The sequence below is a fragment of the Lithobates pipiens genome, unplaced genomic scaffold (genome assembly GCF_037356315.1).
Source record: "Lithobates pipiens isolate NorthernLeopardFrog02 unplaced genomic scaffold, aLitPip1_a1.2 Scaffold_27, whole genome shotgun sequence".
Taxonomy (NCBI): domain Eukaryota; kingdom Metazoa; phylum Chordata; class Amphibia; order Anura; family Ranidae; genus Lithobates; species Lithobates pipiens.
This window is the reverse complement of record NW_027507788.1, coordinates 133,086,484-133,114,458: the sequence shown is the minus strand read 5'-3', so window position 1 is coordinate 133,114,458 and position 27,975 is coordinate 133,086,484. Positions and strand designations below refer to the sequence as shown.

The 27,975-nt window shown below is 45.8% G+C and overlaps 1 protein-coding gene across 7 annotated transcripts in view; it reads left to right on the top strand.

Moving 5' to 3' along the window:
• LOC143934134 (serine/threonine-protein kinase BRSK2-like) overlaps positions 1-27,975 on the top strand; it is a 480,076-nt gene that overhangs the window by 239,781 nt on the left and 212,320 nt on the right. For all 7 annotated transcript variants that reach the window (XM_077457486.1, XM_077457484.1, XM_077457485.1 and 4 more), the window contains one exon: positions 19,483-19,577. In XM_077457486.1, the coding sequence (XP_077313612.1) occupies positions 19,483-19,577 (95 nt within the window). Of the gene's footprint in view, positions 1-19,482; positions 19,578-27,975 lie in introns of those variants that run through there.

The following is a 27,975-nucleotide window of genomic DNA, read 5'->3' as shown; positions in this document are numbered from 1 at the left end:
TAGGCATTTTCCTTATAAAGGGTGCATAGAGAAGATTTAGCTGCCTGTCGCCACACCCCCTGCCAATCCTCAGGTGAGAGTACCTCGACTAGTTCCCTCTCCCATCTCAACATGTACTTGTGCTTGCCCCTCATCTGGGAGTGGTGTGAGCTGAGAATGCGGTAGAGGTCCGAAATTAACCCCCTGCGATTCCGTCCATCCAATATAATCAGTTCAAATGGGGAAGGCGGGGAGAATTGGAGTCTCGGGGCTATGGATTGCGCAAAGTGTCTGATTTGGAGGTAACTGTAGAACGTCTGTCGGGGGAGGTCATGTTTGGCCTGGAGCTCTGAGAAAGAAAGCATTCTTCTCGATCTGGGGTCCACCAGGTGTCCCAGGTGAAATAGACCTCGGGATGCCCAGGGCCATGACATCTGGTGAGTCAGGCTGTCCGGGAGCATGGGGTTACAAAGGAACGAGGTTATCAAGGATGACTCCGAGTGTAGCTTGCATTGACGGGACAGCTTCTGCCAGAGCTGACGGAGTTGGGCCATCGGGCCCAACAACCGATTAGTTTCAATCGCTACATTCGCCCCCCAGAGCAGACTGTTCGGGTGTACCGGAGCTAGCCATCATTTTTCTATCTCCGACCACTTGTTATATGATCGTTGTGGGAACCACGAGACTATAGCCCGAAGCTATGCCGCCTGATAGTACCTAACCAAGTCAGGGAATGCCAAACCGCCGTCCGACCGCAAGGCAGTTAGGACCGAGCCAGGGACCCGATGTTTTTTGAAGTTCCACACAAATTTTAGCAAGTCTTTCTGGAGCATACGAAGGTACGCGTAGGGGATCAGGACAGGCAGTGTCTGAAATAGATAGAGGAGTTTGGGGAGAATTACCATTTTAATAGATGTGATTCGTCCCCTGAGAGATATATGGTATGCCTTCCATTTATGGATAAGTCCCCTGATCTCCCTATAAAGGGGGGGGGGGGAAGTTGGCCTGGTATAGGGTGTGGAAGGAGGGGGTAAGTTGAACCCCTAAGTATTTAAGAGAAGAATTCTCCCAACGGTAGGGGAACGCCGAACGCAGATGGGCCCCTTCAGCTGGCGGTATATTAAGTGGGAGGGCTACTGACTTGGATGCATTGATTTTGTAACCCGAGATCGCCCCGTATCGGCTAAGTTCTGCGTGTAAATTGGGCAGTGAGGTCCTAGGCTGGGTCAGGGTGAGGATGACGTCGTCTGCGAAAAGTGATATTTTAAATTCCCTGCCCCGAACCGGAGTACCCCTAATATCTGAATTGCTTCTAATGGCCTCCGCCAGGGGCTCGACACAGAGTGCAAACAGCAGAGGAGAAAGCGGACAGCCCTGGCGGGTGCCATTAGTGATAGAGAAAGTCGGGGATGTTGCATACGTGGTTTTAACTTGAGAGGTGGGGGTGGTGTAAAGGTGTTGTATGGCATGTAGGAAGGGACCCCGAAAGCCCATGTGGCGTAGAGTTGCCCTCATAAAGGGCCAACTCAGGCGATCAAACGCCTTTTCCGCGTCCAGACTCAGGACCAGGGAGGGGCGACCAGTCTTGTTCGCTACGTCAATGAGGTCAATAATTTTCCTGGTGCTGTCACCCTCGTGTCTAAGAGGTACAAAGCCTACCTGGTCCTTATGGACCAGGGCGGGAAGGATCGCGTTGAGGCGGTTTGCCAGGATTTTTGTAAAAATCTTTAGGTCTGAATTCAATAGGGCGATAGGCCTATAACTGGCGCAGGAGGTCGGGTCTTTATCTGGTTTTGGGATGAGGGATATAAAGGAAGCCAGCATCTCAGTTGGGACAGGGGTCTGTGCGAGGAAGGAGTTGAACAATTTGGTCATGTATGGGCTCAAAATGGGTAGGAATGTATTATAGTACTCGTACGGGAGGCCATCTGGACCCGGAGATTTGTGGGCCGGGAGCGCCTTTACAGTTGCTACAAGTTCTTCATCGGTGATAAGGGCGTTCAGGTCCTGGAGGTCCGTGTCCCTCACTCGGGGCAGTGTCATGTTATCTAAGTATGTGGTGATGCGGTCAGCCAGGTTAGGGGTTGGTGGATTATGGGGTATGTCCCGCTTGTTATACAGGTCAGTATAGAAGTCTGCAAATGTATCCGCGATATCCTGCGGGTGAGACAGAAGGTCTCCCCTACCGTTTTTAATTTGGGAGGGCGGGGAGGCTTGTGTGCGATCGGCCAGCTTCCTGGCCAGTAGGGTCTGCGCTTTGTTGCCCTTATCATAGTAGAGCTGTCGTAGGCGGATGAGCGATTTTTCAACCAAACCGAGCACGAGATCGCATAAAGTTAATCTCGCCTGCACAATTTGCTTAACCAGTGACAGAGAGGGAGACCCCTGAAGCTTAGCCTCAAGGGTCTTCAGCCGCCCCTCAGCCATCCGCCTGGCAGCCTGTGTATCTCTCTTCAGAGCCGAGGAGAGAGCAAGGCAGTGACCCCGGATGACCACCTTATGGGCAGCCCAGAGGGTGGGACGGGTAACGTCTGGGGTGTCGTTTTCAGCAAAGTACAGTTGGAGCGAGGATTCCAGCTCCGTTTTGGCTGGGAGGTGCTGCAGGAGATAATTGTTCAATCGCCAGTTACATGGCTTGCGAAGGGGGGTTCCAATGTCTAGCATTATCGGGGCATGGTCAGACCATGAGATGGGTAGTATGTGTGCTGTTCGGACTGCCCTCAGTGTGTGGTTGTTCACAAAAAAGTGATCGATACTTGAGTGTGTGCGGTGTGGGGCCGAGTAAAAGGTGTATTGGCGGTCCCGTGGGTGTAAAGTGCGCCATGCATCAAAGAGAGCCCGTCTTCTGGTGAGCTGGCAGAACAGCTTAGAGTCCCTCAGGACCTTGGTTTAAGACGCCTGTGGGTTCACCACCAGGCGATCATTTGTAACAGATGGGATGAGATGGAAGTCCCCCCTATCACCAGAAGCTCGGATGGCAACCTAAAGAGGCGAGAGAGCACGCCAGACAAAAATCGGTGCTGATGGACATTTGGGGCATAGAGGGCGCATAAGGTCACAGCCTGCGTCTGCCAGATACCGCAGAGGATGACATAATGGCCCTTTGGATCTAGGTACGTCGATGTGCACGTAAAGGGGGAGCCCTTCCTAATGAGTATGGCCAACCCCGCACTTTTGCGCGGGCTAAAGGCTTGGTACGCTAGGGGGAAATGTCTTGAGGCAAATTTAAAGGAGTCCCCTCGGTTAAAATGTGTTTCTTGGACCATCACTATATCTGCCCTGGATCGCCTAAATTCTTGGAGCACAAGATTACGTTTTTTGTTGGAGTTTAGGCCATGTACATTCAGTGATAATATCTTAGCCTTAATCAAGGGGGTGGTCGGGGCTAGTCATACTTAGCTTCAGTCGTTGGAGGGATGCGTGCCCTGGGGGAGAGGCGACCTCTGGGAACGGGCTGGCAATCGACTGGACCACTGGCAGAGGCCCACACAGAGGGCGGGTTAGAGAAGCATCTAGAAAAGAAAAAGAGAGTAGAAACATAAACAAGGTACAAAACCAATATTAGCTGCAACATGTGTCAGGTCCAGGTGTCCTATAGGGACACTGAGCCTGAGCGGTTCCTGTAGGTCTCCCGATCCAGGCGTCTCCAAACCCTCAACCAAAAAAAAAAGGAACAGGTAGGGGGGAGAAAGCCAGGCCAGGTAGACACCAATAGTTTGTAAAGTTCGAAGGAACCAATAGGTGGAAAACCACGGGGGGGGGGGGGTCTGTAACTCGGGAGTCGATCTGTCCTTGGACTCTACCTAAACCAGCCCTGGGTGAAAAAACTATTCCAGGAAAACAAAAAAAACAAAAAAAGAGAAGGAAATCTTGTGGTGTTCAGGCCATCGGGGGGGGGGGAAACAAACCCCAAGCGAAACAAAATGAGTGAGAACTCAAATAAATGGCAGGAAGGTCCGCTGATGGGGGAATCCATGTAATTTGTGTTTAGGTGATCTACGGTCCGGCTCCGGTCCTCTGTGCCGTTTGGCTGAGGGAACTTTCTGCCAGATCACCGGCGGGGGTGGTGGAGAAGCAATCAGATCCCATTCAGGGAGTTTGGGGACAGATAGGCCCAGAGTGTCGCAGAAGGAGGCCAGGTCCTCTGGGTATTGAAGGGATGCCGACTTCCCCTGGTGTCTGGCCGTAAGGCAAAAGGGGAATCCCCATCGATAGAGTATGTTCTTGTCCTGCAAGGCTCGAAGAAGGGGCAGCAGTAGCCTTCATTTTTGAAGGGTTATCCAGGAAACATCCGGATAGACCTGGATCGGGGCGTTGTCAAACATGAGATTGCGAATAGAGCGGGACTTGCACATGATGTCTTCCTTGAGAGGGAAAGAATGGATCCTACAGATAACATCTCTCGGTTTGGAGGCAGGACCTTTGGGTCGGAGGGCTCGGTGGGCTCTGTCCATCTCAATGGGCTTGTCTGGGTCTTCTCCCAGCATTTAGTTGAACAGTGCTTGCAAAGAGGTCTGCAGGTCCTCGGGTCCCTCGATCTCAGGGAGGCCGCGAACGCGGATGTTGTTCCTCTGGCCTCTGTTGTCGAGATCTTCCACATGGCGCTGCATGTCTCGTAGGAGGAGTCGGTGGTTCGAGTTCTCTACCTGAGTGCGGTGTACAGCCAGCTTACTCTCCTGGATCTCCTCCTCCGCCATCTCGACTCGTTCAGCTAGGTGTTTAAGGCCGGCGTGCAGGGACTGGATTTTGGCGCGGCAGGTGGCTTTTACGTCCGCTACGAGTTGTTTGAAGTCATCCTTGGTGGGAATGGCTGTCAGATAGGAGTGCCAGGGAGGATATCCACCCTCGTGATGCCCCCCGGGGAAATGGGGCGGCAGTGAGTGTGGGGGGGAGCCTCCCTGCTGTGACCTCGCTACAAGAGAGGGGGACCAGGGCGGTGGGGGGTTCAGGTGGTCTGACCACGAGGTGGCATGGGGGGAGGGAGGGGTCTGGATGGGCATCCAGTGGGTGCGGGGAGTGGGGACGGACCACCTGGGCATAGGTGGGATGGCTGGCCGCTTGGGCTCTGGGTGAGCTAGCGTCCCTGGATCGGGGCCTCCTCTGGGCCTTGGGTGAAGCAGGTGGCTGCCATGTGTGTAGGTCCCCACCCTCAGTCGGGGGGGGGGGGGGGGCGCTCCGTCTTCTGCACAACAAGGGGGTCCTCCACGGTTCCCGGTGTAAAGGGGGAGAGAGACCCTGCCATGGCCGGGAATGAGGCCGTCCGCAGTAGGCAGGGGAAGGCCTCAGAACATTGAGTGAGGGACGGGGGGAGCTGCTGGACGGCGTTCTGTGGCCCCTGCGGGGAGGAGGGTGTAGTGGAGGAGGAAGAGCTGTCACTCACCCCTGGCGTTGCTCCGGTGTATGGTGGCTCATGCGGGGACCAGCGACCGTCCCGGGGTTCCTCCCAGCTTTGCACGGGTGGCGCCATCTTGCCGCGGCCTATTCTCCATCCCGGCCCGGTCGCACCGGGAATCGCGGGGGGAGTATGTGGAGGGGTGTGAGCCATCTGTGTCCCGGGGGGAGGCCGCGGGGTGCAGAGGCAACAGCTCCGGGTGGGAGTCGCGCCGCCGCTGCAGCGGTGGCAAGGCTAGGTCCCGCCGCAGCGTGGCCGGGTCGTCCAGCACCAACTTGCGATCCTCCGGCGGCTGGAAGAAGGATTTTAGGGAGGCCGAGGAGCCCGGGGGCGGTTGATACGACCCCCGGGTGGATGAGGACCTGGTAGCCCGTGATCTCCCCATCAGTGCGGGTTAAATATCCCCGATGAAGGCCGATGTAGCGCTGGGCTGGAGGAGAACTCTCACTCGCAGCGTCCTTCCAGCTCGGCTTCCGGTCACGCCCCCTAAAAATGAAGGTTTTTTTTTAAAGATAAAGCATAGATTCTGTCAAATGTATTTTTTTAGTCTGTATACAGTGTTAAAAGGTTAAAGCCCTCTCTGTATTTTAATGTTTAATATAGATTATGTATTGATACCATTTGAGACATTCCTTCTTACTACCTTTCTACTGGACAGAACAGGAAATGAGGGAAAATCTTGCCACCTGCCTATTTGACAGATGTAAAGCAAAACAGGAAGTAAGGGGAAATTCTTCCTTCCCAACAGGGACACAAACAACAAAAAACTGAATTTTTTTTCATACTTACCGTAATCTTCTTTTCCTGGTGCCTATCCATGGCAGCATACCTGTGACAAGCTCCGCCTTGGCTCCTCCCTCAGGACCAGTGAATATTATAAAAGCAAATGATTAGTAATACGTAATATAGCATACCGAGGGTGGGATTGTATGCTGCCATGGATAGGCACCAGGAAAAGAAAATTACATTAAGTATGAAACAATTTTCTGTTTTCCTGGTGCCTCCATGGCAGCATACCTGTGACAAATAACTAGCTGAATAGGTGGGGTGATGCATAGTAAAAGATTTATTTGAAAAGTAATTTAAAATAGGCAAATGCCGGCCTGAAAGCCTGTCTACCAGTTTCTACAGATGAAAAAGCTGCCGGGTCTACTCTGTAACGTCTCGTAAACGCATGTTGGGATGACCATGATGCTCCCCTTTAGATCGTTTTGATGGATAAGTCTGCTCTGGCCATCCAAGAAGCAGAAAACAACTGGGTGGCATACAGCCCAACTCAAGACGGGGTTCCAGTCACCTATCCCTGTACACCTTCTTAACCAACTTGATTATCCATGAAACTATTTGTACTAGAGCAGGGATCTGCAAACTATGCTTCCCAGCTGCCGCAGAACCTCATGTCCCATGAGGTATTGTAAAGCTCTGATATTCACAGACATGACTAGACATGATGGATACTGCAGTTCCGGAATAGCTAGAGGGCTCCAGATGATGCTTCTTTGCCCTGTCTCTTTTTTTTTTTTTTTGGTGTATTACAAATAGGTTATATAAAAGTCTGAGTTGTGGCTTGAAGAGAGTGTCTTAGTACCAAAGTAATATCATCTTTGTGAAGAAGGTCAAAATTGGATCTGAAAAGATTGGCAGGGCCCAAGGCTCGGAAGATAGTAGAGGAAGAGGAGGACTTAGGGATGAATCCATGTACCGTTCTAAGTTCCACTCTATCCGAGTACAAAAAATAATATCATTGTCTTCTGTTCCCAAAGCCTGAAGTTCTGATACTCCCCAATCAAAGTCTGCTTGAAGGAAGTCAAGGAGTTGGGAGGAAGAGGGTACATCAGGATTGAAGTTTTTCCATTCGTGAAAGATCTAAACTTATTCCAAACCTTGTCACGCCTATTGTTCTTTGAAGGCTCCTGTGCTTTGAGCAGAGTTCAAACAACTCTGGTGGAACATACTAATGATTAAAGCCTCTATTTTAACATTCTAATGTGAAGGTTCAATCTGTGAGGATTCTGGTGGGTGTGATTCCTTGGGCCAGAAGAAAGGGTATCAAAGGAATATTTACCGGAGGCTGGAAACTAAAAAATATTGCCCAAGGGAATCATGGGTCTCCCTGCAAATATGGCAGGACTGTTATCACCATTTATTGTTGATATTGCAAGTCTCGAGAGAATTTTCAAGGTAGGAGGCCAGAGGAGGCCTAAATTAGATTGCATGGCCAGTAACTTGACAGGGCATCTATTGCTTCTGCCCAAGGATGAGGTAGATGCGAAATAAACCTCTGCAGCTTGGTATTGCTTGCTGTAGCAAAAGGATGCAGTTCAGAAAAGGTCCACTGGCCCACAATCCAACTGAATAACTTTGGTTGTAGGGGCTATTTGTTGGAATCCAGGAATTCTTGGGATAGGTGATCAGTGTCTGTGTTTAAGTGGGCTGAAAGATGGACTACTCTTAGGTCCTCCAGATTCCCCTCTGCCCAAATGAAGATGGGTTCCACTTCCCTTAGTAAGGAACTGTTGTTGGTTCCACCTTGGTGATGTATGTATGATATTGCAGATCTATTGTCTATCTGAATCAGAACTGATTTGTCCTTGATCTGAGAGAGCAAATGCTGTCGATGCGATATAACCCACCTGGATTTCCAGGATAATTGTGATATGTCTGCCGCATTGAACGCCCATCTCTCTTGAACCAACATCTGGTTGCAATGTGCCTCCTAGCATATTGCATTGGCGTCTGTGGTAACTGTAGTCCAGAAGACATGCCTTAATGGACGTGGCTTTACAGTCATCTCCCTCTTTGTTCACTAGTGTAGACCCCTGTGCATCAAACTTGTTTGATATATGGACTGGGATGATTTATCATCCAGCAATATCTTGATAGTGTAGGCCACAGCATCCACCTGTGTTCCACTAGCTGGGTTGGATATTTTGATAAAAGGAGGATATTGTCTGGTTAGTGATAAGAACAGAGACCCAGCTTTCATAAAGAAGTTTGGATAGTGATCCGAACCCTCATGAGCGCTCGGAGGCAAGTACAGGGCCCGAAAGGGAGACTCTGGAATTGTAGATGGGCCTGGTCGACTGAGAATCTCAGATACTTTTGTAACAGTTGTAGTATGGGTGCATGCAATTCTGCAGTTATGGGGAATCAAGTCTGACTTTCCTTCCGTGACGTGGGAAATGGCTTTCTGTAACCTTTCTGCAAAGAGTGATTCACCATAAAAAAGGGTATCTATAATAATTTTGTTTTGACACAGTGTCAGCTGCCCGTAGTTCTGACCACAATACCCATATGGCTATCACAAGTAGTGACATTGATCTTGCAAAGTAATGAATTGTATGCATCGCCGTCTCACCAGTGAAGTCTGATGAGAGCCATAATTCGTCTAAAAGCTTGACTATATTTTCCCTTTGGAACATTTTAATGAATCACTGTTTCCATGTTTTTGGTCCATGCCCACAGGGCTTTGGATACAGATAAGGCAATTGGTGACTTCCAAGCATTTAGTCGCCATTTGGGAAGCTCCTTTAAGTTGGGGTCTATTCACCTGTTTAAAGCAGGGGTCTATAAACTATGGCCCTGCAGTTGTTCAGGAACTACAATTCTCCATCATGCCTGGTCATATCTGTGAATGGCAGAGTTTTACAATGCCTCATGGGATGTGCAGTTCCACAATAGCTGGAGGGCCGTAGTTTGGATATCCCTGGTCTAAAGGATCCTCAATTGAGGATGAATTATCTAATGGTGAGATGAAATTCTTTGTTATACGAACAACTGCTGAGTCTACCTCAGGCAGACTGCCTGGCATTGCAGAATCTTGTTCCAACCATGGATAAAGTTTTCCTAGGCAATTGAGAGGAAAAAACATATTTTTTAATTTTTTATTTTCCTTTTCAACAATGTCTCTGATATCATCCATCAGAGTAAGCCTATGTTTCCACTATTGCGACCTGTAAGTTTCCCAATTTGCCACGATTTTGAGCCTGAGGTAAAAAAAAAAAAAGTACTCAGGCTTTCCAGCAAAAAGAATGGCAGTGTTTACATCTGCTGGCACTGGATGTTCTGATGTCACTGCCAGGCCCTGAGGGTCATAGAAATGGCCCCGGCCAGTTCTATGGAAAACCCCCGCCGATCGTACGGGAGAGACCAGAGAAGCACCATAGGGTGGCTAAACAGATACTATGATGGCTTTTACATTTACAGCTGCAGGCCAGGCATCATTCAGATATCTCAACTGAAAGTCCAGTCATATGACGGCCCTCAAATGGATAATATGATGCCACAGTATTTATTGTGATCTCTCTAAGAATATTGCAATGTCAAAACATTAGTAAATATAACTTGAATAAATTGAAAGAAAAGAGTAAAAGTCAAAGAAACTTCCCCCAACTGACAGAAAAATCAATAAAAAAATTATGGATAACTGATTTGTGTGGCAAGCTTGTGTAATCTTTCTTAGGAAGAGCATGAACTGACAATGTCCTTCATAGTCACTGAGGTTACTGAGAAACTTGAATTCACTTCAAATGATTTCATTAATGAACATGCACACAAAAAAATCAGATCTGGGTCACAATTGAGGTTTCATAAATTCAATGATATTACTAAGAATAAAAATTACATACAGTATATCATTATTGCTTAAAAAATAAATATTAAAAAATATATATTTTAACCTCCCTGGTGGTATTCCTGAGTCTGGCTCGGGGTAAAATTTCATTACCATAAGCGGTATTCCCGAGCCAGACTCTGGATCCCATCGCAGGATCCATGGAGGGGTTTACTTACCTTGTCCCCTGGATCCAGCAATGTCTCCCCGCTGTGATCAGCAATCTGCCGTGTCTCGCTCGATCTGTCACAGTGCCGAGCTCCGTTCCCTGCGAGCGTTGCGACGCACGGGTACAGAGTTCGACGCCAAATTCAAAAAGTAAAAAACACAGTATAGATACAGTATACTGTAATCTTACAGATTACAGTACTGTATCAAATAATTACACATCTCTTTTGTCCCTAGTGGTTTGTCCAGTGTCCTGCATGCAGTTTTATATTATAAATAATATTCTTTATGCCAGGAAACTGGAGATTGTCCATAGCAACCAAAAAATGTCCGTTTACATCAAAAGTGCTTTTAGACCAGCTAGAAAACAGCAAAAATAATTTAGAATCCCTTGCAGAATTGAGCGATAGTAATTTGTGGGGAAATTCGTCATCAAACACTAAAAGTAATTACAGCGACAATTCTGCCACTCAGCACATTTCAGTGTTTTTGATTTGATTACATTATTGAATAATTTTTATTATTACTATATTATTATTTGTTATAATTATGTATAGTTATTTATTATAATATATATATATATATATATATATATATATATATATATATATAATAATTTATGATTTCGTATTTCAAATTTATCATACCCAGGATGTCTATTAGACTCTGGTTTGGACGGATTTAAGTGAATTATTACAGGCCTACAATATAAAACGGTCATTAATCATGGTGATACACTAAGAAGTATGTAAAAGTACAGGTAAATACCGAGACCCCCATTCAAACCGATCCATTGTGGTACATTGTGTTTTTATAATGATAATAATGCTCAATGGCATCCTAATACATCAAGGCAATGCACCTCTGAGGCACTTGCGTTGCAAGGCATGGTAAGTTCCAAACATATGTTTGGGTGCACTGCATCAAAATAAATGTTGCATGTCTGCTTGTTGCTCCATATTGGCTGGCAGCCATTCAAATGAATATGCTGTGCACAGATCTGAATTGTTAAGGCCATAAGAACCGGTGGGGATGTGAAAATGGATGTACTGGGTATTAAAAACAAAATTCACGACCAAAGTACAGCAAAAACGAAATAATGTTTTCATACTTGGAATAAGAGGATAACAATTACTGCAAAGCACAAATGGAGCACTCAGTAGAAGACTCAAGCCATGTGCTTTGGATACGAGGCTTGCAACACTTTTGTGGGCACCAAAGCGGTGTCACAGACATATAGTGGTGGGAAATCTTCCCAATCATCGAAAGCAATAAACAGCTGGCAGATGTTCTAACCATTCCCAACTAAATTTTAAACAATAAAAATATTGTGGCTGAAGATGCGCTTTGGTTCTTTTGGCCAGGCCTTCCTTTAGTGGGAACTGTTTTAAAAGTACACTTTTTTTTTTAGGCTGAACACCAGGAAAAACAAAAATTCTCCCTTGCAATTGGGCCCCCCTGCATTTCAAGATTTAAATGCTCATATACGCCTAGGATTCCAGTAATAAGGACTTTTACCTCATACCTCACTTCCTCAGCAACTGACACATTCCTCTTCTCCCTGATGCTGCTCCTTGTGGGCAGTCCCTTGGTGTCCTCATGTACAATGTTAGGGGGGACTCACAAAAAAGGAGGCAGAAGGAAATCTGCTAACCCTGACCCACGTCTTGCAAATCTGTATGGTGGAGTGCATATGCCTTCTGGGCCTGGGTCCTCTAGTAGATCCCAAGGAGGACTCACGACTGAGGAACGTATAATGGAGTTCCTGAGAAGGTGGCTGCTGTTCAGTAAGGTCTACTTCTGCAACTTTTGTGCTATACACTGTAAGGATTGATAGAACTACGCTGTTATGTGCTGTACAGAAATGATGGGGGGGGGGGGGGGGGCTGGGCCACCTTGGTGGAAACTGCTGTCCAATTCGGGTCTCTTACAGGCATAAACGATCACTGAGGTTGGATTCACACTAGTGCAAATTAGGTCGGGTTTCCCCACATCCAATTTGCCTTTCAGGAGATTGTGACCAGCTCTCAATTTGAGCCAGTTCACACAGCTCCGGGGCGGCTGCGGGACTGTTTGCAGAAGAGTCCTGTGCGTCTTCTGGTCTGTTTCAGGTCCGAATTCAGCCAAAAATTCAGGCCCGATTCATCCCTGACATGGAGAACAGGAACGCAGCTGCTCCGCACAGTAGTGTGAACCCGGCCTTAATCCTTCGAGTGCAGATGGAGCCCAACTGCAAGGGAGGATTTTTCATTTCCCTGAAATTCAGCTTTAATAACTTTAGCATTTTTACACGTTTAGCATGTTTCTATTACAGTACTGTGTTATGTACTGTGTGTGTGTGTGTATATATATATATATATATATATATATATATATATATAGGGTAGAGATTAATATATATCAATATGTACCCAATGTGTATAATGGGCAGGGCAGGACTTAGGGTGGTGGGGGCCCCTGGGCTTGAGTCACTTTCGGGCCCTACCTTCTATACATTACCGTATTTATCGGCATATGACACACACCCCAAGTTTAGGAGAGAATTTTAAGGAGCAAAACTTTTAGGAAGGAAGTTTAACGGAAAAAAACTTACATTTAAACGCCCATCTTTGCAGCCTTATCAGTGTCCATCTGCAGTCTTGTCCAGTGTCATTACAGCCTTGTCAGTGTCATTGCAGCCTTATCAGTGTAGCCTTGTCATTTGCAGCCTTGCCCCTGTGTCATTTGCAGCTTTGTCAGTGCAGTCTTGAAGTTTAAAAATACACAGTCCTGTGTATCTTGGCGGCTCTCGGGTCCTCTTGGCAGCTCTTGGCGGCTCTCGGGTCCTCTCGGCGGCTCTCAGTCCTCTTGGCGGCTCTTGGCAGCTCTTGGTGGTTCTCGGGTCCTCCCGGCGGCTCTCGGGTCCTCTCGCAGTCCCAAGTGGAGCTGAGAGTAGCCGAGCGTACTCGGCTCGGCTCACAGTCATACCCAGTTCCTGTGTTATGTCCATCATAGTGCGTGACTGGGCGTGACTGTGAGTGGAGCCGAACTGAGTACACTCGGCTATGTATCTCGGTGGGGCCCGCGGGGCCCCCTATTGGGCGGGGCCCATGGGCTTGAGCCCAGTCAAGCCCATTTGTAAGTTCTGCCCTGATAATGGGTATATGTAACCAATTACTCTCTGATCAATAAAGATTGAAATAAAAACATACCCATATAGGTCTTGATTTTCTAGAGTGTGAAAAATGTTACACTAATACAACTTCCGATCATGTGCTTTTTTAAACCGCTCTGCATGTTCCTAAAATTTTGAAGTGCACTTGACTTTTCTTACATTAATACATACTTTATAATTGTGCCGGTCAGCATAAATCAAATAATCTAGCCTTACACAAGGCACTCTGTACACTGTACTGTGTAGCTGCCAGCAGAGGTATAAAGATGAATTTGCTGTGCTGTACATTATGTGCCTGCCAAGACCAGGGTAAAGAGCAGAAATGACTAATATCTTTACAATGGTAAAAAACAAATTGTTTCTAATTGCTGTCCTTTTTCTAATCTACACTATACCATAGATTGTCTTTCAGAGGTGCCGTAGTGTTAGCCGCACGTCTAAACGTAGCCTAAATCCCGTTGTCTTTTTTTTCTCTTAAGTTGTCCCTCGTTTTGGTCTGGTATATAGACCTGTATACTAGCTATACTATTTACCTGTCAAAAGTGTTTTACAACACTAAATCTTTTATTTAACTTCTAAATAATACCATTTATTATTTTATAACCCCAGTATAAGGGAAAATAAAGCTCATGTCAGTTTAACCATTCTTTTTTTGACTCATTTTTCAAAGCTGGCGTAACTGGCAGCATGTCCTTTGCCTACATATTTTGTACTGGGTCCCTCTTTCTCTTATCCAAAAATTGTGACGTATGTTTCCATTGTAAGCTACACGGCTCTGTCACCCAAGCAGTAAAAGTGCCTATTTATTTGTCTGGGGCATGATAAGTGTAGATCAGATGTCCCTAACTTCTTTTACTGCCCAACCATAAGTACTCACCCCACCCCTTCTCATTACCTAATTTAACAAGACCAGACATGAACTGGAGTACAAATGGCCATAGCAGTCTTTTTATTACCAAAAACTTATTCAAATAACATTCTTTTTTTTAATAAACATCTGTAACCAAACTAAACAGTCCTCAGGTCTTTTTGGTCTATGATGGCAACCCCAAAATTCCAAAACATGTTCCACTGCTACACTGTGGGACCTTCACCATTATAAGGCCTCCAACCGTGAACACCAGCTCGGAGACAACCCAACTACCTGCAATGCAACCATTAGCCCTTGTACACACGGTCAGAGATTCTGACAACCAAATCCGTCTGAGTAATTCCGACGGATTAATTCCGGAAGAGGTCCAGAAGTGATGTTGCATACACACAGTCGGACTAAGTTGTCAGAAAATCCGATTGTACATAACGTGATGACGTTATTTTGTTTCGGTAGGCTACACATGATCGGAGTATGTCCGATAGGAGCATTTTGTCAGAAAAGTTTATCGGCAAGTTGGAAAACTTGGTCCGTCGGATATTCTGAGGGAAACAGTCCGATGCAGACCACACACAGTCGGAATATCCGACAAAACGGTCCGATAGGACACATTCCGTCGAAATCTCCGACCGTGTGTACAAGGGCTCACCCTATTCCAGCTAAACTGTGTTAACTGGAATTCACCAGAGGGGCATAACACCGTCAAAGACCAAAACTACCGCCATCCGATCAGCTGCCATGACTTCACCTGCTCATACCACACCTGCAAAGAAAGAAAACAGACAAACACATAAGGAGGGAGGGTGTGAAACTGCCTGCTTCTTCCACATTTGCTGACCCTTCAATACTGCCCGAGAGCCCCCTACACCTTAAATAAACTACCAACACCCCCTCCCTATCCTGCTTCTTCCAGCCAATCCTCTCCTTCCATTCTTCTACAACTTTAACTTCCTTAACATCTTCATTTGCCTCCCCTTCTCACTCTGTTATGCTGTCATGCCGGCCCTCCACTACCTTCATTGTATTTCTATCACTCTGGGCCTCACTGGACCACAGATTTCTGCAGCCTTTTTTTTGCTAGACTGCTGAAATCACTTTATCTTTTTTTTTTGAGGGGAGATTTCCTTGTGCCTCTCTGACCACCAGCGGCACCCCCTCCCCCCCCAAAAAAAAACACCAGCTGCCACTGGTGACCACCATAAGAGGTATATGCTATAATGCTGTTTTTTTGGCCTGAGCTAGATTTTCTATATATTCCTGATAAAGTGTATGGAAGCGCTAAAGCTGGCCATACATGGATTGAAATTCTGCCAGTTCAGCGGGGACCAGCCAAATTTTGGTCCATGTATGGGCAGGGAGATTGTACAGAAGTTGATCTACCAATTTTCTGTACAACTACTCGAATTTTCCTCACTAGATTAGTGCTGCAGGCTATACAATAGCTCAGCCAGGAGGATTCCCCCATCCAGATCAGCTGTGTGAGTGGGGAATCGGGTCCTTTTTTTTTTTCGTTCAACCCGCTGCTGGTTGATTGAAAAAAGAAAATCCATTCATGAGCTGCCTAAGTGAATGACAGTTAGCTAAAGCACTGTATATCATATACAACTGACTAGTGTTTTTCACACTGTGGAAACAAGCAAACTATTTCGCAATGCCATTCAATTTAAATGTTTTAATGCCACCCAAATGTTCATCCCAACGCACCTCTGTGGACCTTTGGATTAGTGCACCACAATGTATGCAAATCTTTACATTGTGGTACATTTAGCCTGGGTTCACACTGTAGCGATGCGGGGCCCATACAACTGTATGGCTGAACTTGCATTGCACACAGTGGCGTAACTAGAACCTTCAGGGCCCCGATGCAAGAAACCATGAAGGGCCCCCCTGAACCCCAGCCTGGGCCCTTCCCTCCGAGTCCGGTGGTGGAACTCCAGGGCGTGGTCACAGGTATGACCTTTGTGAGCCCTGTAGTTCCACCACTGGTATCAGTCGTTTTTTTTTTTAGAATTGTTTTTTAATTTTTAGGTGCCCCATTGGGGGACTGTCCCTAGGCAGGATGGGGTCCCCGTCCCTAGAAGAGATGAGGTCCTTTTCTCCAGGGCAGATGAAGTTACTGCCCCCAGGTGAGAAGGTGTCCTTGTCCCCAGGTGGGGGTCCCTGTCCCCATGTGAGAAGGGGTCCCTGTCCCCATGTGACAAGGGGTCCCTGTCCCCAGGGGGAGATGGAGGGGGTATGTAATGGTGTGTGGGGGATGGGGTCCTCTCACTCACCATGACCAAGCTGTAGGCCGCACACTCATCCATGTTGGCCTGGGTTCCATCCAGTGTGCTGGACGGGTGATCAGCATATCTCCCAGAAAGACCTTTCATCATCTGTGTATGACGGGGGAGGAGGGGGGCTGGCAGACAAGCCTGCAGTGTCCTCCGGGGAGCTCTCATAGGGCTGAACTGCATCTGTGTGCTTAAAGTTTGTTTACTCGGGAGAAGTATGCAGTGCAGTGTGGTCCGGACTCGGGGGGGGGGGGGGGTGACTCTGGCTGGGAAGAACAGACATCGGACTGAGCGGCAATGCATGGAGCAGGAGAGGGGTACTCTGAGGAGCCGGCTGAGGACACAGGTCATGCGGGGAATGCACAACTAAAGAGCAGCCAGTGCGATAGTCGAGCATGGAGCTCTGCTAGTCACCCTCCACCTCCAGCCACCCGTGTGCATGGTGCACTGGTACCCCTAGCTGCCTATGCTGCTGCCGGCCATATGTAGAGGGGGCTGCATGGGCCCCCTGCATCACAGGGCCCGGTTGCGGTCGCGACTGCTGCACCCCCCATAGTTACGCCCCTGATTGCACATACATCGCATGTGATCGGCACAGCAATGGGGATGCATATCACATGTAAAGTCTGTGTTCGCTATAGTGTGAATCCAGGATGGAAAGGAAAAGGTGCAAATGGATTATTGTAATGCATTAAAAGCCAATTTAAAGTTCATTTAAACCTTCACCAGTTTTTAAATAGGCCCCAGGAGCTATTAGTTGTCATGTACTAGTATGGACAGCAAACTTACCGGGCAGGCAAACAAGCCCCTCGAACGCTGCACTGTTAGTGCTCTTGTCAGTCATAGGCACTGCCATCTTCTCCTAGTTCTCTGGGTTTCAGCTCTTCGGTTGCTTGGTCAACCAGGCTGTGATAGGGTTGCCACCTGTCCAGGATCCACCCGGACAGTTCGGGTTTGGAATCATGTGTCCGGGTTTCAGACTGCCTGAAACCTGGACACATAAATCAGATTGGACTAAGGCTTCCCAGCAGCATTAACAATCCCCCCCCCCCCCAAACACACACACACAGGCAGGAGAGGAGAGAGGGATCAATCTGCACCTCTTCTTCCTGCCCCTACCCCTCTGTGTCTGCCCACACTCCAATCCCGGGCGCTGTGCCTCAGAAAAGAAAAGTGGGGGCCGGAAATTTGAAGTCCAGCAGTTGCAGATACATCTGGATGAGAGGTGCTGACTGCTAAGGGGTTAGTGAGTTCACCATCCATCCCTGTCTGTGACTGAAGTCTCCCCCCTTCTCTCTCCTGCCTCTGAGTAAGTACTCTAAGGTAAATCAGGGTTCTCAGAGCACCCCTTACATCAGAGTTCCTCTTTACACCAGAGACCACAGTGTTCCCCCTTACATCAGAGTCTGCAGAGTCCCCCCTTACAGTGAAAGGGAACTCTGTGAGTTCAGATGTAAAAGGGGAACTCTGCAGACTCTGATGTAAAGGGGGACTCTTGTTATTAACTTCATCTGATTAGAAATTTTATTTATTAGCAAGATATATGTATAATTTATACAAAAAAATGAAAATATTGGTGTGTGCCGCTAAAGTGTTCGGGTTTGACTTGAAGAAAAGGTGGCAACCCTAGGCTGTGATGACGTCACTGTCACACATTCACGTGGGAGTCACATCCATCACGGCATGGAGCAGGGCATAAATGTCTGTACCTTGGAAGCTCAGTGTACACAACGCTGAAAGGCAGGGGGGAGGGTTTATGACAGAAGAGACCAATAGGGTCTCTTTTTTAATACAAAATTCTACTTGTCAGCATTTTTTTAAATTTCAATTTCACATTAAAATGAGTAGTGTGCCTTACTGCATTGTACAATAACACGTGACATAACACACATTAATGCATGTGTGGCAACACATCACAGATATGAGCTTTAACATTTCAGTCCTGCTATTATCCTGCAGCCCATTTGCAGCCACTTCTTGTCTATATGCTCATACTCTAAAAATGGCTGTATTTCACAGGGTGGGTTTTCTGATCATGAAAACAGTGGACCATGCCTGTTTAATGCTTATTAAAATGTCCACTTGTAGTCACCACTGGAAGCTCATGTGACAGGATGACAATGCAGGAGCATAATTAGGAGACAGGGATAGGATATTGCCACACTGGGGGACAGTTACTAAAACTGGAGCACTTAGAATCTGGTGCAACTGTGCATTGTAGCCAATCAGCTTCTAACTTCAGCTCGTTCAATTAAAGTGGTTCCAAGGTCAGAAGGTTTTTTATCTTTTTTTTGCATTTTTTGCATTATGATAAAAAAACCTTCAGTGTGCAGCAGCCCCCCTCAGCCCTCCTAATACTTACCTGAGCCTCTGCTGTCAATCAAAGTCAGTGAGCCAATTAGGAGAGAGAGGGGCAGAGCCGAACCACAGCTCTGCATGTCTGAATGGACACACAGAGCCGTGGTTCAGCTTGGGTGCCCCCATTGCAAGCTGCTTACTGTGGGGGCACTCGCCAGGATAGAGGGGCCAGGAGCACTGGCTGGGGACCCGAGAAGAGCAGGATCAAAACCATTGCACAGAGCAGGTAAGTATAACATGTTTGTTGTTTTAAAATAAAAAAAATAGAATTTAGTATCACTTTAAGCTTTGACAAAAAAAAATTTAAGCTGATTGGTTTTTATACAGAGCTGCACCATATTTTGGACTCCCCAGTTTTGGTCTTTCCAATCTCCCCCAATGTAACAGGGAGTGTCTGAACATTAGATTAACTGGATGAATTTGTGTCTTTCTTTTCAATCTGATTACCAATTCTATGCAACATGGATTTTTATTCACTAATCATTATTTTAATCAAAGTGCCAGTTTTAAAAATGTTTAAAATTTGTTTTAAAATTGTACATGTTAAAGCTTGATTGAGATTTTCATATTGAATTTTTTGCATACATACCCTCTAACTACAAGGATAATGAAATAACTCTTAATTAGATTCCAGACATTCTGTTTTAAAATTGCCTATGTCCTTTGTCTTTACAGGTTTGGTTAAACTAGGTGTACACTGCATAACGGGACAGAAAGTGGCAATAAAGATTGTAAACCGAGAAAAGCTTTCAGAGTCTGTCTTAATGAAGGTAGGTCTAAGGTCACTGCTGAGTTTGCATTTTCAACATTCTATATTAGACTTATTATCAAATAGTACTATAGCATTTAATCAAAAAGCAGGTGTCCACCATTTTAGAAATAATTTGCTGATCAAACAACTTTGCTGTCAGCAATGTGTAGGATGTTAGCTTGAATATCAGTTGGACAGGATGGGAAGTCTAGTTGTTTAGTGATCACATCTTATTGTGTATGCAGTCACTATAGGGGTTATTTACTGGTGCACACAGAATCTGGTGCAGCTGTGCATAGTCACAATCAGCTTCTAACTTTAGCTTGTTCAATTAAGCTTAGGCCGGGTTTACACTGGTGCGACAAACGTTCCGACATTGGGAGCTCATGTCGCATGACATGTGAAAATCAATGTTTCCCTATGGGAGCCGTCTTAACTGGTCTGACACAAGTCGGTCCAACTTTGAAAATGCTCCCTATACTACTTTGATCCTACTTCAGCCCATTGAATATCATTGAAGTCGGATCAAAGTTGGATCACTGTCTTGCCTAATCCGACTTTGGCATGCGACTTGTGCTCTGATGATCTAGAGGGGGAACTCCACACCAAATTTTAAATAAAAAAACGGCATGGGTTCCCCCTCCAAGAGCATACCAGGCCCTTCAGTCTGATATGGATTTTAAGGGGAACCACCTACGCCAAAAAAAGGCATGGGGATCCCCCCAAAATCCATACCAGACCCTTATCCGATCATGCAGCCCGGCCGGTCAGGAAGGGGGTGGGGCGAGTGAGCCCCCCTCCCGAACCATACCAGGCCGCATACCCTCAACATGGGGGATGAGTGCTTTTGGGCAGGGGGGGCCCTGCGGCCCCCACCCTAAAGCACCTTGTCCCCATGTTGATGAGGACAAGGGCCTCTTCCTGACAACCTGGGCTGTTGGTTTCTCGGGGTCTGCGGGCGGGGGGCTTATCGGAATCCAGGAGCCCCCTTTAATAAGGAGGCCCCCAGATTCCAGTCCCCCACCCTATGTGGATGAGTATGGGGTACATCGTACCCCTACCCATTCACCTGGGGGAAAAAAGTGTCAATAAAAAAAACACACTAGATGGGTTTTTAAAGTAATTTATTAGGCAGCTCCGGGGGTCTCTTCCGACTTCTCCACTCTCTCCGGCCTTTTCTCCCACTCTCCGGCCTCTTCTCCCGGTCTCCGGTTCTTCTCCCGCTCTCCGGTGTCTTCTGCCGGGCTCCTCCGCTATCTTATGCTCTTTTTCCCGCTCTTTTGCTAGCATTGGCTTGGTCTTCTCTGTCGTCTTCTTCCCTCTGGTCCACTTCCGATGTTGACACGACGCTCTCTACAGTTGTAATGCCATGTGCGTGGTGCGCAAAGAGACTTACATAGGCATGGGGCGTGGTCACAGGGTGATGTCTTCCGGGACCCCGCCCCGTATGACGTCACTTCCCCATCATGCCCTGGGCGGTGACGTCATAAGGGGCGGGGTCATGGGAAAGTCTGCATCGCACCAATTTAGACAGTGCTGTTGCTGGCACTAGGCCGCTCTTTGACAAATTGGCCCAATGTGAACGGCGGCTAAAACCTAGAAGCTGATTGGTTACTATGCAGAGCTGCACCACATTTAGCAAAACTCCCTCCGATTGTCAGTTTTCATTTAATCACAGTTTAGAGGTTATTTGAACATGTTTGTGAATAATCCACATTCAGCAATAGTGATCCAAAAATTCTTTTATCTTTGCATTGTTGTTACTTAACATGGTTTCCCTGGTTGGACTGACTGATATGTGTATGGGCAGTTTTATTTGATAAGTGATCTTATTATTCCAGATGGTTGCCTGATACTGAAAATTTGTTTTGACACCAAAATTTGGGGAAAATACACAGTTCTGTACATGTTATCAATCTAACCCGGATGAAAAATACCGCTTCGAATCAATCATATGATTATCGAATCATTGGTACAGAGCTTTCAAGAGCCGATCAGGACAGTTCATCCGATATTATCCAATTAAACAAACACAAAAAATTTTCTTGTAGGATACCAGATCGTACAATTTTTGTTTAATCAGTACAGTTGCCGCCTGAAAATGCAATAGTAATACACTACAACACATGACATCACTTCTGATTTTTTATTCTGTTGTACGAGAATTTTCGTCACTTTAGTAACCTTTCCATTTTCTATATGCGACTAGGATGCAAAAAAGAAACAGACGATCTGTCGTCTGATTTTCAGATCATGTGTATGGGCCATTACAGTGACTCTTACAGTTAACCCCTTATTTTATTCAAACCCTAAAACATGCATTCAAAAGCATCAACAACATTGTTGATAGGGTCTTACCCTGAAACTCAAACAGTCAATATTTACCCAGACCCTATAATTTAACCCCTTTTTCACAAAAAATGAAAAATGAACTCACAACCTTACCCTTAATACTTAATGTAACATTTAACCATCTAAAACACTAATTTTATGTTAACCCCCTAAATTTAGAACCTAATCCATTTTTAACAGTTTATTTTTCTCCCTTGATTACCTCCCCCAAAGAGATGTCATGACATCCTGAGCTAACAAAGCAGGTTGAATGATACCGGGCATTATTCTACCCAGAAGTGGGCAGGTGTTGGACCATGGAGAGGTAAGTCTGTGGGGGACAGCACCAGAAACAAGGAAAATATTTAAAAAAATGCAGCATATTTTATTTTAACCAGGGCTGTGTAGGGAAAAGGTTTGGATTTGAGGCAAATCCTGCATGTTTAAGATTCACAGACCTTGCAAATGTTTGTTCAGATTCATCCAGAATAATTTTTTTAAGCCGTAATGCACTGCATGGTCTTTGAACTATGACCAGCAGGCATGTTATTATTATTACACAGGAATTATATAGCGCCAACAGTTTTTCCAGCACTTTACAATATAAAGGGAGACACATACAGTAACAATACAATACAAAAGGGTTAGGAGAGCCCTGCTCATTTGAGCTTACAATCTAATATGGAGGGGCTGGTGAAAAAAAATGGTAGTAACTGTGAGGGATGAGGATGAGGGAAGTGGAAGATTCGGTTGTTAGCTGAAGGCAGGATAGGCCTCCGTAAAGAGATGAGTTTTCAGGGAAAAGTGGACAGAGTAGGAGATAAATGGACAGATTGGGGTAGGGAAATCCAAAAGGTGGGAGTGGCTCTGAAGAAGTCCTGGAGTCATGAACATGGGTGGGGAAGACAGGGGAGCTAGAGAGCAGGAGGCAGTGACAACCGGTAGAATTTTTTTATGGGGGGTGGCAAACAGTATGCCAACCCCTGATTGGTAGCACTTGCCAGATCACTGGCAGTTTCCACTGCTCAGTGGCAGTGGCCTCCCATTCTTCTGCTCTCTATGGGTCATCACGGTGACAGTGGCGGTGCCTTCCGTTTCCTCCCTCCTCCTTGACGGCTAATCTGGAGTCTTCTTGGCCAATTGGAAAACGGATCTCACAACCGCTGATTGGCCGGATTGAGGATCAGTGTTTCAACAGAGAATATTCATTGAAGACGTTTTATAAAAGATAGGGACTTTGAGGAAAACATGGCCTGGTAAGGCCCAATAATTCCATCCCTAGGGACTCCTAAACTCCTTTACATTCGCCCTTTTATCGTTTTGCTTTCATGTGCTGCATTTAAAGTCCCATCTCCCTTGTAAATTATTTCCCCCCCCCCTCTTTTTTGGTTAGAGAATATTCATTCTCTGTTGTAACACACCTGGGTGGGATTGGAGCTCGTTCTCTGTGACCCGAGCCCATCCTATTTTGAAGCCTCTTAGAGCCTCTCGGCTCTAATCAGGTGCTTAAAAAAAACACCGCTGTAATTCATGCTCCCAGTGTCCTGAAATGAATAGGGGGTCACCACTGTGGCCCTGGATAGATTCATGCTATGCATTATGGCCCCATGGCATACAATGGCTTTGTATTCATGCTATGCATGAATCTATCCATTGCATATAGGGGTCGGCGTGGAGAGAGTGGGCAACGCTCGAGCACCCCTAATGGACAGGCTGCCACTGGAGGTCTTGGGAGGAGCAGAGAGGAGGGTTTTGGTGATATCTGGAGACAAGGTTGATGCTGTATCTCTGGGCAGAATTGTAAATGGCTTTGTATGTCACTGTTCACGTAGCATTCATGATAGACTGAAGAAGGGATAGTTTGTAGAGAGGTAGGCCAATTAGGAGGGAGTTACTCAGCAGTTTCAACATTTACAAAGGACGCATTTTGGAGATGTTATGGAGGTGAAGTCTGCAAGATTTGAACAGCAATTGGATTAGGGACTAAAGGACGGGTCAAAGTCCAGGATTACACCAAGCACCCTGGCATGAAGGGAGGGAATGATGGTTGTATTATTGATCTTTATTGAAAAGTCAAGGGAGGAGGTACAGGCTTGTATGTAATGTTAAAAATTTATGAATTCAGTTTTAGAACGATTGAGTTTGAGGGAGTGGTGTGACATCCATGCTGATATGTCAGCTAATAAGTCAGTAATGGGAGAGGAGAATGAAGGATTGATGTGAGGAGTAGAGAGATAGATCTGTGTGTTGTCAGCATAGAGGTGGTACTGGAAGCCATGGGAGTTTGTCAAGTGACCAAGGGAGGAGATGTATATGTAGAAGAGGAAGGGTTTGAGGACAAAACCTTGGGGTACCCCTACAGAAAGAGGAAATGGAGAGGAGTTATAGTTACCACTGAAGGAGCGCTGTTATAGGTAGGAGGAAAACCAGGAGAGAGCAGAGTATTGAAGACCAAGAGAGTGGAGTTTTTTGAGGAAGAGGGGATGGTCAACAGTATCAGAGGCTGCAGAGAGGTCTAGTAGTGTGAGTATGAAGTAGTAGCCATTGGTTTTAGCAGTTAGTAGATCATTAGTGAGTTTCAGTAGGGCAGTTTCAGTGGAGTGTAGTAAGCAAAAGCCAGACCTTAAGGGGTCAAGGTTGTTGTCAGTGAGGTAGAAGCTCAGACGGTTGTGGACTAAAGAATAGTACACACAATCAAATTTTACACAGACAAAACCTCAGACTTTTGTCTAAGGCGTGTGCCTGGATTTTGTCTTGCATACAAAAGGCAATGAATTGTCGGCCAACAAATACGAACATAGTGACGTACTACGTGTTTTTTCAGATCTTTAGCGCCACCCTTTGTTCTCCTTCTGCTAATTTCGTGTTAGTAGAAGTTTGGTAAGTGTTGATTCACTCTTTTCAGTTTGCGCTTTTCATTTAGAGCTTTTCAGTTCGCGCTTTTCCGTTAGTTTCTGAACCGCCGTTCATCAACCAGCCATGTTGCGGAATCAGAGGAGATAACGTGTTATTTATTATTGGCCTTGGAGTTATTGCTTTGACCCAAGTGCAGTCCAGTCCAGGAACAGGAGGAGAAGGATTTCTTGGACCAAAAATTGATTGCTTTATTAATCTTGAACAATTAGGTCATATGCCTTTGCTGCAGGAGCTCCTGGAGAATAATCCAGATGATTTTCCGAATTATCTCCAGATGACGGACCCCTGCTTTCACCAACTCTTGGCATTGCTGACCTCCTATAATAAGAAGCAGGGCACATGCATGAGGCTTTTATTTTATTTTTTGGTTGAAAAAAAAGATTAGATTTTTTTATATTTTCTATATTTTTGCATGCATAGAATGCACTTTTTGGTTAAGTTCTATTGGCAGATAGCATGTCTAATTTTATTTGTGTTCTTTTTTTAATGCACACTAAAAAAATTGTGGAGAAAAATACTTGGCTATGTTGTTTACTTAAAATGACAGTTTGGGAGTAGGCAGTTACATTTAAAAAAATACAATGTACAATTGACAAGGGACACCAATATAGTTGTATCTTTGATCTTAAAACAAACTATGGGATAACGGTGCTATGGTAACTTGCCCAAAAAAAAGAAGCATAATAATATTGTTCTTGATATCACTAGAAAAAAAAAGCCTTTGAAAATTAGTTTGCAATAACTCCATCAGTATCACCAGCAAAGCAGCTTTATCATTATCCCATTAAAGAAGAAGAGAATGTGTGCTGTATTTCGAGATTTCATAATTTGCCACGTCACGAATGTTAATCCTCCATTACAAACGCTAGTTTACAAGACCGACCACTTCAGGCTCATCCTTGCTTCCGAGCATGCATGTTTGTACTTTGGACTTTTGTCCGATGGACTTGTGTACACACGCTCGGAAAATCCGACAACAGACATTTGTCCGTGGAAAATTTTAAAACCTGCCATCCAACATTTGTGTGTGGAAAATCTGACAACAATTGTCCGATGGAGCATACAAATGGTCGGATTTTCCGCCAACAGCCTGTCACCACATATTTCCCATCAGAAAATCTGATTGTGTGTATGCGGCTTTAGTGTTCTAAAAGTTTTGATGCAACAGTAGTAAGGAGATGGGTCTTAAGTTGTTCAGGCTGGTGGGTCCAGTGAGGGCTTTTTAAGTATGGGGGTGATCAGTGCATATTTTAAAGGGGAGGGAAATATGCCAGTAGTGATGGAGTATGGGATAGAAGAAGAGGGTGACTGTTGTAGTTGTGAGGGAACAGGATCCAGGGGACAGGTAGTAATGTGGGCTTCTGAGAAAACCTTAGAGACCTCTTCGGTAAAAAGAAGAAAGTGTTGGATGTGGTTTGGTGCAGGGTTAGAGAGATAGATGTCTGTGCAATGGAAATGTCCCCACGAATTGCATCGATCTTGTTTTTGAAATAATTGGCAATCTTGTGAGCAGCGAGCGAGTTACTGGGTGGAGATGGTGGTGGAGAAAGAAGAGAGTTCAAAATAGAGTAGAGATGACGAGGACTAGAGGATAGAGTATTATTGAGCGTGACAAAGTAGGGTGTTTGGCAGCATGGAGGGAGAAATTGTATTTTAGGAAGGTAGATTTATATAGGGTGAATGCTTGCCGGGATTTGGTTTTACACCACAAAAATTCCAGTGCTAAGTCTCTTAAGATTTCTGGTGTCAGTCTGCCAAGGTTGTATAGGTCGGGGCCTGATACTTTGTTTATTGAGACGAGCAAGAGAATCCAGTGTGGATGAAAGTGAACTGTTATAAACAAACATGGTCAGGTTAGTGCAAGACAGGGATGAGATTGTGTCATGGAGGTGGTCCGTTGCAGAGTAGAAAAGAGAAGCATTAATGTGGCAAAAGTTTCTGTGGGTAATTGTCTTCTGCTTGGAGGGACAGGTGTTTGGAGAAAAGGACATTGTGTAAGTGATGAGGTTGTGGTCAGAGAGGAAAGGGGGTGTTGGCGAGATAGTAGGGGGTGCAAAGATGGGAGAAAATAATGTTGAGGATATTGCCATCAGAGTGATTGGAAGACAGTGTCAATTGCGTTAGGTCAAAGGAAGGGGTTAAGTTAAAAAGTTGGGATGTAGCTGGACTGTTAACATTAGTGGGGATATTAAAATTACCAAAAATGATAGCGGGTATTTCAAAGGAGAGAAAGTAGGGTAACCAGTCAGAGAAGTCATCAAGGAAACATGACACCCACCCAGGAGGCCGATAGATCACTGCGATCCTTAGAGAAATGGGATAAAACAGACAAATACAGTGGGGGTTATTTACTAAAGGCAAATCCACTTGCATTGCAAGTCGCTGTAGATCCAAGGGGGGCATGCAAGGAAAATAAAAAACAGCATTTTTGCTTGTACATGATTGGATGATAAAATCAGCAAGGTTTCCCCTCATTTCAGATCTACCCCTTAGATTTACAGTGACTGCACTTGTAGTGCAAAGTGGATTTGCCTTTCATAAATAACCCCCAGTGTGTCTCAAGTGAGAAGGATAGAGGGGGAGGGCTAGGAAGGACTTGAAAGGTCCTCAGTGTTTATAGAAGCAAACCAACTCCACCTGGTTAAGCCAGTCCCCTCCCTATAAAAAGGGGTGGGGCACAGAGCTAACCACTAGCTGCCCACCCACATTAGTGTGTCTTGTACCTGTACATTGCAGCTTTTCCTCTGGGTTTGGTGCGCACATCCTCTGCCGACCCGTGCTGTGATTGGACACAGCGCAAGTTTGGAAGCTGATTATAGCCAATGATTTTGGCTGAAGTCAGCTGATCAGCTGGGACTAATCACAAACAGAGTTCTGTGTTTACAAAACAAAGTGTTAGTGCACTGAAAGTGCACTTGGAAGTGCAGTCACTGTAGATCTGAGGGGAAGATCTGAAATGAGGGGAAGCTCTGCTGATTTTATCATCCTGTTATGTGCAAGCTAAAATGCTGTTTTTTATTTTCCTTGCATGTCCCCCTCAGATCTACAGTGACTGAACTTCCAAGTGCACTTGTAATGCAAAGTGGATTTGCCTTTTGTAAATAACCCCCATAGTTTGTAGCTGCTGACTCTTAAAAAGAAATGTTTGCGGCTGGAACACTGCTTAAGTA